Below are 13,653 nucleotides of genomic sequence, written 5' to 3'. Positions count from 1 at the left end.
GTTAAAAGCTTCATTGAATGTCAGTATAGTTAGAAAAGGTTGATATTAGACAAGGTTTAATGGTTAATTCATACTGTACATAACAATTACAGCAGTTTATAATTCAATATTTTTGTGCGTATAATAGTTAGAATAGCATGTGCCAAGGTTAAAATAATAATTCATAGGCATTATTAGTTAAAAAAAACAACAACATTTCTTTTATTGCAATTTTGATATTTGTTTCGTTGGTAATTTTGTCTTTATTTGTTTATGCATTTTTTTTAACTTTTTTTTTCAACAGTTTCCACGTTTGGGAGTTTATCAAACTCTGAGTAGTAGATTTAAAGGGCAATTATGCTGTCGCCATTCATTAAACCGAGGGAGGCACAACACTCTTAAAAGGGAAATGTATGGCTATTTAATTTATTCTATCTCATGAAGAACCTACACCAAGTAATTTAATATAATAAACATAATATTGCTGGTGTGGGATGTTCTTTCTTCTTTTCGTAGAAGTCATTTTTCTTCAATAATTAATTTCTAACAAATCAAACAAGCGATGGTGGACTGTCTCTGTGTTTACTATTAACAAACCATTATAAACAATTAAAATCAAGAGAATACATCGACTTAACATTGAACTATAGCCTGTTTGCATGTGGATCAGGAGATTCTGGTTGCAGTCAGAGGGTGAGAGTGGGTCCCAGTGTTACCCAATCACACATACAGAGAGATAGATAGATAGATAGATAGATAGATAGATAGATAGATAGATAGATAGATAGATAGATAGATAGATAGATAGATAGATAGATAGATAGATAGATAGATATTTCTAAGTACTCTCCAAGTACTTGGAAGGGAAAAGTAAAAGAGGTGCAAAAACGGACCCCCCCCCCCCCCCCCCCCCCCCCACAAAATTATGTCAAATTTGGACTTCAATGAAAAATTTGCCAATCATGTCTTTCTTCCCCTACCAACCGACCCCACAAAAAGTGCCTTGAGAAAGCCAGAGAAGCTAAATTTTAGTGATGTCTGGTCTTAGTAAAATGAAAAATTATCCACACAGTATTACATAATGCCTTACTTTTAATACATTGAGATACTTGTAACACAGCCTGTGTCAAGAAATGATATGAACAATGACAATTTTTTTGGAGTGGGGGGGGGGGGGGCTTGGTTTACGGGTACTGTTGAGGCTTCCTTTGACACTCTCCAGATGAATTGATTTAAAATAAAATAAAATGTGTTTATTTTTCCCAGCTTTATTAGTCTTCTCATTTTTTAAGACTTTTCCCTTCTGCCCCCAATAATTCCTATATGAAGTGTTCAGGTGATAGAGATTTTCCTCAGTTTTAAAATGAGGTATTATTTGTGTTGATACGTGGACAAGCAAACGCGCTACAAATGTTTCTGAGGATTTTCTAGCACGGGATCTATAAGTTTAGCTCAAGCGGGAGACCTACCCAAGATGGCAGACCGTGAGACATGCCATAGGCAGCAATGTGAGTCATCTTAGCGTTTTGTATCTATGAGTCCGCTCGCGCCACTTCACACTTCCACTAAGCTCGACACTGATTCGTAGATGTGTTTCCAACAACCAATCAGAGCAGTCAATGCATCCTAGGTTGACTGGTTGCTCAGCAGCGAGAGACGCTCCACCTCAGTGATGTGCTGCGTTCATGTCCCATACTAGTTTTTTTTAATATTCAGATCTACTACTCACATTTTGCGCTTCATGTGCATTATACACTCTTGTTTAGATTTTAGACGCATATAAAACTCGTAGTTATGAACTATACATATATTTAATATGATTGTAATAATACAAATGTGGTATGAATTCCGTTGTTAGGTTTGCAAATGGCTTTCCTCCGATTTTTTCACGTGTGCCCTAAACGCACCACTGTCAACCGATTCGAAACACCAAAGCTGCGGGTTGTTCGTGTTTTCACTGCACGCCACAAAAAGACGTATTTCTCGAGACACTGCAGAAATACCGAGAATTCTTCTGCACGCTTTGTTTATATTTCGCGGGGAAGCTACAGCCCGTGTTATGGAAGTGAAAGTGAATGCGATCATGGAAGTGAAGAGTGGCTCGGTTCAAACTTCTCCATCAAGGCGGTGAAAATCCACAAGTCTGTCTCGATGGCGTCCGTCCTGGTGAGTCTCTTCACCTCACTACTTCTATTAAAATCAAATACAGCAAGGGTTTGGCTTTAAAGGGCGCTGCTGTCAAATCTGGTCGAGTAAGCGAGTTTGCTCGCTAAGAGGATTGTGGAGATGGAGGCTGTCAAACACTTCCTGCCTCGACACGACTCTGGAAGACAATCGAAGTTCCTCAACAAGTTGTCTCTTATTAAAAAAAAGATCCAAATCTAAGCTGTATCATGCCAATCTCTTTATTACCTGTGCACCTACACGAAACAGCCAATCACAGCGCAGCAGCTCAGTGTGGGGCTGGACAGGATCAGCTGCTGGGAGGCGTCATATGGTTTGTTGGTATTTATCACTCATCGACTCAGATTTATGTCAAAGTTTTCAGTAAAAGGTCTGAGAAGGACATCTCACTGTGTGGGTTATCGGATGAGTGTGAATAGAATAGAAATACTTGTTTTTATTCCACTGGGGAAGCTTTAATATTGCTCCACACAGAACAATCAGTGAGAGCAACCTTTTTTAAAAAAAATATAATTTCATAATACAACACCACAAGATGAACACATACAGAACGCAACAAAACTAAACAAAAAAGGACCAAAATAAACAGTCAAGCAATACAATTTTCAGTCAACATATAACAATAAAAATGAGCAAATTCCTATAATCTATTATTTAGTTTGATCTGAAAGCGTGATACAAATCACTTTTTTCCATTCCTCTTTAAAGTATAAAGCAAGGGGAGACCAATTTTATTGCAAAGAATTTAAAGACCCTTTAAGTACAAAGAACAGCCTTTCTAAAGGCATTACTGCCATGGCATTTTCATTGGGAAAGAAAATATATTTTTTAATGTTTCAAAATTATGTTAATCACCATTGAATTCATTTATGTCACAAAACCACTGAGTTTAGCGCTGAATGCATCTGTTCAGCTGAAACACTGATAACGGAAAGGCTGAAACGGTACCAGACAACAACAAACACCCCGAGACGGAGTGTAAACGCAAACCGTCTATTGTCGGAGGACACGGCGCGTTTCCATTTGAAATGTTGTCACGTAAAGAAGTGTGGTTTATTCATCTCGATGGCGTGTGTTATCGTTGCAGGATGATCCCACCCTGGAGAGACACTTCAAAGGACACAAAGGCGCCGTCACATCTGTGGACTTTAGTCCCAATCGTAAGCAGCTGGGTGAGTAATTCACTGGAATATACACACCGTTTAGTTTTTTAGTCATTGAGGTTATCTTATGACTTATATTCAGAATATCTGAAACAATACCAGTGTATGTACCATCTGTGGCCACTAGATGTCACTGTAAGACAACATAATGCTACTTTAAGGCAGCGTTTACATCAGTGTTTTTCAACCTTTTTTGAGCCAAGGCACACTTTTTTCTTTGGAAAAATCTAGAGGCACACCACCACCCGAAAATGTTAAAATTTGAAACTCTGTAGCCTCTATTACCAATATAAAGTCATTCTCATCAAAGTTTTATCATCAGGAATCAAATAAATAGAGAAAAAAATTTCTCCCAATTTCTTTTTTTTTCATTTTTACTCACTCAGTGTGAAACCTGGACCTAATGGATGAATTGGTGGTGATTAACCAGACTGACGTCTTTCAGTTTCGATTTCAACGGCAAAGTTCTGTGCTGCCATCTATTGGCTAAGAGTATTTATACATGATTACTCTGCAACACACTGCTCTCACAGCTGACAGCGGCTAAGAGAGCAAATGTTTTTTTAGAAAAAAATGTGAAATTGGATAATTTCCCACGGCACACCTGACTATATCTCGCAGAAACACCAGTGTGCCGCGGCACAGTGGTTGAAAAACACTGGTTTACGTGACGGCTCAAGTAAAAGTGCATCGGTCGTTGTGTACTTGACCCGTTTCCGTCATCCCCTCTCTGCGCCCCTGCAGCCTCGGGCTCGGTGGATAAATGTCTGATGGTCTGGAATCTGGCCCCCAAAGCCAGAGCCTTCCGCTTCGTGGGCCACCAAGACGCCATCACCGCAGTGCAGTTTTCCCCCGCCGGCCACCTGGTGGCAACTTCCTCCAAGGACCGGACGGTGCGGCTGTGGACGCCCACCCTGTACGTGTCGGTTAGCGTTGATTCCACAGGAGTTGGGAGTGTTGGGATGCTGAGTGATGACGTGTGATGTTTTGGGCGTGCGTTCAGGAACGGAGAGTCGAGCGTCTTCAGAGCCCACACGGCGGCGGTGCGCAGCGTGGCCTTCTCCCGGGACGGCCACAGACTGGTGACGGCCTCCGATGACAAGTCGGTCAAAGTGTGGAGCGTCCAGCGGCGGTGCTTCATCTACTCCCTCAGTCAGCACACCAACTGGGTGCGCTGTGCTCGGTATGCGGTTCGCCCACACCGGCCTCACGCCTCATCGCCACGTCCCGTTTCAGTCTGTAGTGGAATAAAGCAGCGTCTTTCCTGGATGTCAGGTTCTCTCCTGACGGCCGGCTCGTGGCGTCCTGCGGGGACGACCGCTGCCTCCGGCTGTGGGACACGTCTTCCAAACACTGCATCAACTGCTTCACGGACTCCAGAGGGTAAATCCCACATCGACACATGAACTGGATCTCAGACGGTGGCTGCAACTTCCCGCCTCACGTCACCAAATGATCAATACAAATACTTCAGTACAAATAAATGCATACATATCTATTCTATTCTGTTCTGTTCTGTCCTATTCTGTTCTATTCTGTTCTGCCCTGTCCTGTCCTGCCCTATTCTATTCTATTCTATTTCTTGACTCATTTATTTATTTCAAAATGTATTTATGTACTCACTGGTGCATGTATTTTTTTACAACCTTAATTATGATTATTACTCTCTAATTTATTTTATTTATTTACAGTTTTTTTTATCTATCTATCTATCTATCTATCTATCTATCTATCTATCTATCCATCTATCCATCCATCCATCCATCCATCCATCCATCCATCCATCCATCCATCCATCCATCCATCCATCCATCCATCCATCCATCCATCCATCCATCCATCCATCCATCCATCCATCCATCCATCCATCCATCCATCCATCCATCTATCTATCTATCTATCTATCTATCTATCTATCTATCTATCTATCTATCTATCTATCTATCTATCTATCTATCTATCTATCTATCTATCTATCTATCTATCTATCTATCTATCTATCTATCTATCTATCTATCTATCTATCTATCTATCTATCTATCTATCTATCTATCTATCTATCTATCCACTTATTTTTTTTACTTGGCTTTGTTTGTTTGTTTGTTTGTTTGTTTCTTTCTTTCTTTCCATATTTCTATCCATCTGTACATGATGATCCCTAATAAGAACTACCAGACAGGTTACATTAGTGTTTGATCAATTACAAGATTTATTGAATTAAAATGTTTACTTCTATTTCTCGTTGTCTTTCACTCGGACATCCAGTGCATATTGTGTCGTATTATACTTTTAAATGACTTCTTTTTGTGTGTATTTGTTTTGTTCCCCCCAGGTCAGCGACATTCGTTGAGTTTAACTCCAGCGGTACGTGCATCGCCTCGTCGGGAGCCGACAGTTCCCTGAAGGTCTGGGATTTACGCACCAACAAGCTGATTCAGCATTATCAAGGTCTGTCAGCCCTTGGGACTGAGGCTTCGTCTCAACCCTCTCGTAGATCGTTGAGGCGAGTCCCGTGCCGTCTCCCACCTGCTGTGTTTCATTCAGTCCACAGTGCGGCAGTCAACAGCTTTTCCTTCCACCCGTCCAACAACTACCTGATCAGCGGCTCCAGCGACAGCACCATTAAAATCCTGGACCTGCTGGAGGGACGCCTCATCTACACTCTGCATGGACACAAGGTCCGCAGCCTTTGTCGCCGCAACAGACATTGTTGGCAGGTTATGTGGTTTATTGAAATCTTCATTGCATGATTTGGACACTTGGTGGCAGTAATGGGTCAGAGGTCAGAGGAAGAGGAGGCCTCAGGAAAGGTGAGAGCAAACACTTCTTTGTCGCCAGACCAGCAAACGGAACCGACTCAAACGTGTCCACATATACTACGCTGGAGGAACACAAACTATTTTCATCGTTTGCTTTAAACAGATAGACGTGAGATGAACCACAAGAAGAAGTTCTGTTGTTTTGGGTTCTGCGTTGGCTCCGCCTGTCATGACAAGAACTAGACACCAGAACGTTGAGAGAATTAACTGTCAGTACAATTAAGTGAGAAATGTTTGCTGTCTCCTTGCTGCCCTCCTCTTCCTGTGACCTATGACCTCTAACCTGCTCCAGACTGCTGCCACCAAGTGTCCAAATCACCTGGTTTCACACACAACAAGCAGATTGTGCACTACTCAGCCATTTTAATAAGTTGAAAAAACTAATATGAATATATGATAAATCCATATATAAGATACAACAGTATAGACAAGTAATCCATCAGAACAAAATCTAGATTTTTATTAATTCATTTCAGGCATATGGCACTTCACATGTGCGCAATCACACACTTACCAATATCCATATAGTCTGTATATACACACATGCTATATATATATATATATATATATAATATACACAGCCTATGATGATAATATAAATAAATGATGCCTTGTGAAAATAGATTCAGAGAAAATAGATAATCTACATTTAAGTATACCTACACAATTTAAATATAAAGACACATACATTCCTCATATATGTCATTAACATCCCCGAAAAGCTGCAGGAAGAAGTAATTTATATATTTGAGTAACTTACCAAACACTTTATAAATTTTTTTTATATATATAAAAAGAGAAATTGATATTTATACACAGAACAATGTGTTTATTTTCAATACATCTGTCTTGTGAAGTTTTCAAACCACAGTAGTATGGGAGACGTCTCATAACTTGTTCTTTATTTAGCTGCTTTCATTATTTTACATGTAAATCTTTTATCTTCTTTGACTCGGTGCTTTGAGCTGGTTTTTTTGCTCTGAACTTTTCCGGTTGATTCGACTGTTTTAGCCATTTTTGCAGTATGTTTTAGCTATTTTAACTGTTTGAGCTGATAATTTTTCCTTTTTGATGTTTTTCTTTTCTCTTCTGGCAGATTTAGTTGTTTTAGCTGTTTTCTGCTATTTAAAAAAACCCAAACTTTTTGGTCCCCTTTTGAGCGAGTTTGTCCATTTGTCTATATGAGCCGTTTCAACGTTTCTGCTTCCAGCTCACAAGTTCTAGCTTCTAGAATGTTCTACATACCTTTGTTGTTGCTTCAAACATACAAGGAGCCTAATCAGCAGTGAAAGAAAGCGAGTGTCTCCACATTGAATGAAACTCTCTATTTCCCTCCGAGATTCTTCTTTACTTGGATATACAATTTATCAAAAGGCGCGTTTAAAAACTTGACATGTGCCACCTGAAGAGAAAAGCAAGTCATTTTAAACATAAAGATATAAAAAAAATAAACTACTGAACCTTTTAAATGTCACATTTTTCACCTTGAGCCTTGATATAAATGATATTTCAGCGATAATTTGGTGGCTGAATGAAAGGGAAATAAGATGGGAATTTTTTATTTATTTTTTTCACATAAAACATTTCTGGTTCTGGAATCTTGCACTTTGTTTCTGTGAATGTTTGAAAAAGAGCTTTTAATTCCTCGCGTTTGCTGCTTGTTAGCGTGAGTTTACGTGTCTGTTAAAATGCAGCTTGTTTTCTACAACGTGGCAAAAATATGGAAGAATGTTCATATTTGGAGTATATAGCTTATTGTGGATGTGTTTTCCTGTGGTAATAATAATAATAATGATAATAATAATTCTCTGTGTTCCTCAGGGAGCTGTGATCGCAGTGTCCTTCTCCAGGGATGGAGAGCTCTTCGCCTCGGGAGGCGTGGACAGCGAGGTCGGGCTCTTGCAACACGTTCAGCTTTTTGTCTGCCATCGTATTTCTGAAAGCAGGAAGTGATTTAAACGAGCGGCGCCCTCTTCAGGTGCTGCTGTGGAGGACCAACTTCGACGCCAAGTCTCATCGGGACGTCCTACAACAACACACGCACAGGTCCACCCCGGACCCCCGGCCCCACCTGACTGATATTCACCCCAGGGTGCCACACCTTCACTGCCCGCCGCCCGCAGACATTCAGGTCCAGCTGCTTCCACTCTGCACGCCAACACCGGATTTTATAGGAACTTTTCATTTTACTCGGTTAACATTGTGAGAATATCCCAGTTGACACAACAACCGGCTTCAATCCTCTGAGCCTCCAGTTGAGAGGAATACCATGCTGTCTCTATGCTGCCAGACAACCTCAGCAGGTTTAATCCACTCTGGATTGTTTTGGTGATGCGGAGGTGTGCAAGTCTGATTCTTTTAATTCAGCTCAACAGCAGTTGTCGTATTTTTCTGGATTTTCGGTCACTTTTGATGCTGAACGTATCAAACAGGTTGTGTTTCTTGTTAGTATTAAAGAATCTCCAAGCCGCTAGTGCTCTCTTGCACACCTGCGGGCGACGTTGCTGACGAAGCGTCAGACCTGATGCCCGATACGGGTATTGGTGCATCTCGAGTGTTAATGTGGAAAAAATTCATTTCCCAAAGGGATGATGATGATGATTATTAGTATGAGGTGACATCAATAAGACAATGAAGCTGGTGTCAAACTACAAGCGCTTGGAGCTGCGTGGCTTCATTTGTTTGAAGCAATATTTTGATAATTTTGAACTTTTATAACAGACATGAAAAAACAAGCCAACATGACAGCACATACATATTTAACATGTCCTTAGATCTAGATGAGGTCAAGCATTTGGGTGTTTCATGGCTAAATGCATTGTTGAGGTAGGAAAAAGGCATAAATAGACTCACATGAGGTGTAACAACATGTTTAATTGCTGTTCTTCATCTAGACGCCAGAGTTATATTGTTTGTTATAAGATTTCACTTCTGAATGCTCTCGTATTATATCAGTTGTTTTGTCTCAAAGTTACTTTCTGGTTAGATACTATAAAATATACGTTAAAAATGTTTTTTCCAGGTTATGAAAATGAACCTTTTTTAATCTCAGGGAGGTAAAGCCATTCCTTCGCTGATATTCACAGGAACAGTGTGACTTATTGAACTATTGAATTAATTAAGTGCGTCAGATGTCTTTTAGATGCTGCACCTCTTTAAATACCCGTCAGGGTGAACTGAATCTGGGATTTTGTTGGTTTACCGGCTGTTTTCCTCCACAGATCAGTCCCACGGTGGCAGACACCCGGTCCGCCGAGCCGCACGTCATCGAGCTGGGTCCGGCGGGCCACGGTGGCACGGAGAGCCGGCACAGCGCAGTGAGTCCACAGTCACACACCCGCATCACACCAGCGTGGATATTCACTTTTATTACTCCTTTGTAATCACATCACTGCTTACATTGGCTTCAGGTAACAGAAATGTTTCCAGAATCGTGTTATTCCATCACCTGTGCTGTCTGTGCAGTGTGAGCCACGGTGGGCGGTGGGCCTCCGCCTGCGTTGATATACAATGAACAGCTTGTTTGTTCAAGCAATTCAGAGTGCTTGAACTTTTAAACATTTTAAAAGGCACAAGCACAAAAGCAAATAAAAAAAAAAACTGTTTGTAGAGAGGGTGGCCAGGCTGCAGTGCAGCAGTGGTTTTCATGTTCTACCTGGGCCTGTGGCGGTTTGCAGTTTAACTTGATTATAGAGGGAATAGTCGATGGATGGATGTTGTAATTATTGTCATTGCTTCAAAAACAACAATAAGACCTTTGGCAGCTGCAAAATGAATGAAAAGAAATAAAAAAAGCAGATTTGTGCACGTGAACAAAACAAGAAACCGGTTCATAAATAGAAGTGAACAGATCAAAAGTTAGTTTTACAGATCCTCTGTGTTTTTAATGTTTCCCAAAAAGAGTAGGAGGAAGTTTCAACTTAACTCCATGTTTCATTTATTAATATTTACATAATTGTAAATACTTATTGTAGAAGCTATTTGATGTTTTATATGTTTTTATTGCTTGTTTATTCATGTTTTCCTTGTTCACGTTTGACTGGCCTTACGTGCAGGTTTTATGTTTGTCCTCGAGGGGGCGCTTGAGCAATGTGGGAAGGAAATATAGCTTCCAGTCAATGAGGTCAGATGTGTGAGACGGGAGAACGACTAGATTCTGGACTGTGTCAGGGAGACAGGCCGGTGTGGTGGAGTGTCTGAGCAGATGGATGTTTTATTTGATGCACTTGTGGAAATCAACCTTGGCCTGAATAGAGAAATAAACAATACATCTTAACTGAAACATACATTTGTACTTTCCATCTGTTTTGAACGTCTGATGTCCAGGGTTCAATGTTTGAGGTGAAGAAAGCAGCTGTTCTATGCTGAACTTGTCCAGCAATCACATATTGGGAAGTCATTTAATGACTGAATAAAAAAAAAGAAAAAAACCTAAAGAAAACAACCTGGTTTAAAATTTTAAGAAGTTAAACTACTTATATTTGTGTTCATATTAGGAGTAAAACACTTGAAGGCTCAACATAACTGTCCCCATCACTGTTTGTAGAGAACACATTCAGGTGGATAAAATCAAGGCGGGTTGGAGGAAGCAGACCTGACCACCAGGTGGCAGTGCAGACCAGTGTGTAGTTTCACTCACTGCCCCAACACTCGCACGAGTCCATTTGTTTTAATGCAACAGAAACCTTGTGCTGTTTGTTTTTGTCCTTTTAAGTCCCCAGATAGTTGAAGCATGTGCTGCTCCTCCGGCATGCTTTGGTGTAAGATCTCTTCGAGAAGTATACATGAGTTTTCTTGAGAAAACATCTTTTATTTTTTTTGCGAGGCGACTTCACCATGCCGTTAATTGTTACACGTCTCCTCACGCCCACGCGAGCAGCACTTTGTGCTCGTCACATCATTCCTTCCTTTCTTTCTTTTCCCCTTGTATTGGTGTTGAAGGCTCAGCTCTGGCCCAGCAGGGCTCTGACCCGGCCTTGAACTCCAGTGAGCAACTCACAATATATTGCAAGGTACAACCCTGGATGTGAACTAGCGCTATCCGCTTACTCTGCATGAGCTTGATCCCGGATAAATGGTGAGAAACGATAGATTGCTGTACGTACGTATTAATGTACCGACTGAGTAAAACAAGCTTTCACCACTTAACCGAGGGCTTCACGTTGTGCATCGTGGGGTGAAATATCTCTTCCTCAGTCACGGAGTGCAAGACCATCGAGGTCAGTTTGTGCAAAAATAATTGGTTTTGTGTATTTCTGCACCAAAATGTAACTCCATGTCTGGTATTTAGGAGAATATATCTTCCGGGATGATCTGACTCAGTTGCTTTGTTTCTAAAAATGCACTCATTATGGCAGCACTGTCAGTTTGCTGCAGGTCCGTGAGTAATCAAGGCTCCGCCGCTTGCTTTATGCAGCATCTCACAGAAGGTTTTTACCGCCACCTACTGGTGCACAAAAGAAATAATTAGATCATCAGGACGCAAGCAGAGGTGTTAACCTTTGGAGACTTCATAGTTTAAGCAGTCAGAAAAAAGCAATGTTTCCGTTTGCCTCGACACCGAGATGGCTGCCATCTTAGATTTTACAAAATGGCTGTGGCTGCCGTAAAAAATTTTTCATCAATAGCTCTATCTTTTATTTTGACAGCGAAACTACCATCTTCAGGGCCCAGGATTCCCATTTGGTCCAGTAGTTTCTGTAAATGCTTATTAATTCCATGTTTATGTCGTGGTCTGACTATTTTAGTATCGTACATTAAACATTAAATAACATTTAAAGTTTCAGTCATAAATGAGTTTGTGGTTGAATCTAGTTTATCTATTTTTATATCATTTGATGCCTTGGCCATGAGAATGGTGGTTTGGCTGACAAACTAAAAATGTCAAGTTTTTTTCTTCAAAAAAATTTTCAAAAACTTTTTTATGGCAAACATTTCTTAAAATCCAAGATGACGGCCATGTGGGTATTAGAGAAAATGGAAACATTGTTTTTCTGATTGCTTATACAATACACTTTCCAAAAAGCTATAGTTTTGATACTCTTCGACAAAAAAATTGTCGCAATGACATTGTGACCGTGACTAACAGCTTGAGAGCTAACAGACCTGCGGTTTATGTGGAATATTGTGAAAATATGATGGAATATGCTTCAAACAGCAAAGTTCTCAGCACAATTAGGCTAATTACAGAAACATATTTCAGAATTGAGGTGCCCTGCAGTTCATGTGTATTGTCTGGATAATAAAAGTTTAGACACCATTTGTTTAGATGTTTATATACACGAGACATATTGTCCAGCCGTCTATTGATCACACAGTTAAGACGGCTTAGGATGGAGCGTCCTGCGTAATTTCTACAATCATCATTTTGGTTCATATCCTGGGAGCCTTGAGGATCCGAAGCAAACTGAGTAATAACGTGGATGAGTGTGGGGCAGCGTTGCGCAGTATAATTAAGAGACTCGGGACATGGAAGACGACAAAAATGTCTGATATCTTCAAGAAGCAAGCAATTCTGTGGTCATTGTGATAAAATAGCTGTAGAAATAGTTGGGTTGACTGTTGATCTTCTGCGTTAGACCAAACTGCCCTCTACTGGCTGTATTGGCAAACAACCACTCCGGCTTTCATAACGACAGGCCATTCAAAGTTTCCAAGCAACCTTAGGCCCCGTTTACGCATTTTCGTTTCAGAAAGGTTTCGTGTTTACCGGGCAACGTTTTAAAAACAATGTCCGTTTATGCGGAAACAGCTGAAATGCTGAAAACGATTACCGTTTTCCACGTAGGGCCACTAGTAGTTGCTGTCGTTTGTTTTTGTAATAAAACTGCACATCCACACACACATGTTGCCTCCCCCATACTCACAAATCTTCCAAGTTATTATCCATCAAACGTTTATCCCCCAGCAGGATGGACAGAATGGGCGGAACAGACTTTACTTTGACTGACCACATATATCCAAAGGAATTATAACCACATCTACATGGTGCAATATGGCTTTCATAAACTTCTTCACGACTGTAAGTTTGCACAGGATCTGAATGGAAAACCGCTACAGTATTTATGTGTAGGAAAACGGCTTGCTATGGAACTAGATGGATATTGCGGACGTCGGCCCTTTAACCTGAAAGCTCTTGTTTTTTAGGTTGGTTTTTTTTGCACCACTGGTGATCATCGCGTCATGTTTTGCTGCATTCCTGCCTGTTGTTAGTCGCTCGGAGCAGCATTCAAACTGTGCGATGTTGTGAGACTTTGTTAATTCGCGCTGTCGGGGATACCTCAGACCGTGACCAGGACTGTCTGATCCATCCCAGCATACGATGTATGTCGGGCTCTCCTGATCGGCAGTATTAGATCGAGGCTGATCTCAATACCTTTTAATTGATCTGCAACACCATACAAGATCATTTAAAACGACCAGTATGAGGGCCGCGTTGACACAGCATTTCAAGTGAAAATGCGTTGTTTTTGCATTTTCTTTTTTTGAAAACTTTTGCGTTCACGAGG

General features: G+C 40.7%; 1 protein-coding gene across 1 annotated transcript in view; it reads left to right on the top strand.

The window, feature by feature from the left end:
* Window positions 1-2,050: 2,050 nt before the first annotated feature.
* The window catches only part of poc1b (POC1 centriolar protein B), a 52,875-nt gene continuing 41,272 nt past the window's right edge, over window positions 2,051-13,653 (top strand). Inside the window, exons 1-10 of the mRNA XM_080504290.1 lie at window positions 2,051-2,145; window positions 3,251-3,335; window positions 4,071-4,242; window positions 4,330-4,509; window positions 4,602-4,709; window positions 5,659-5,774; window positions 5,871-6,004; window positions 7,967-8,035; window positions 8,124-8,276; window positions 9,367-9,462. Of these exons, the coding sequence (XP_080360416.1) occupies window positions 2,131-2,145; window positions 3,251-3,335; window positions 4,071-4,242; window positions 4,330-4,509; window positions 4,602-4,709; window positions 5,659-5,774; window positions 5,871-6,004; window positions 7,967-8,035; window positions 8,124-8,276; window positions 9,367-9,462 (1,128 nt within the window). The 5' untranslated portion in view covers window positions 2,051-2,130. The remainder of the gene's footprint in view (window positions 2,146-3,250; window positions 3,336-4,070; window positions 4,243-4,329; window positions 4,510-4,601; window positions 4,710-5,658; window positions 5,775-5,870; window positions 6,005-7,966; window positions 8,036-8,123; window positions 8,277-9,366; window positions 9,463-13,653) is intronic.

The sequence above is a fragment of the Blennius ocellaris genome (assembly GCF_963422515.1).
Source record: "Blennius ocellaris genome assembly, chromosome: 11".
Classification (NCBI taxonomy): domain Eukaryota; kingdom Metazoa; phylum Chordata; class Actinopteri; order Blenniiformes; family Blenniidae; genus Blennius; species Blennius ocellaris.
The sequence above is the reverse complement of the archived record's forward strand: the minus strand, read 5'-3'. Positions and strand labels throughout refer to the sequence as shown.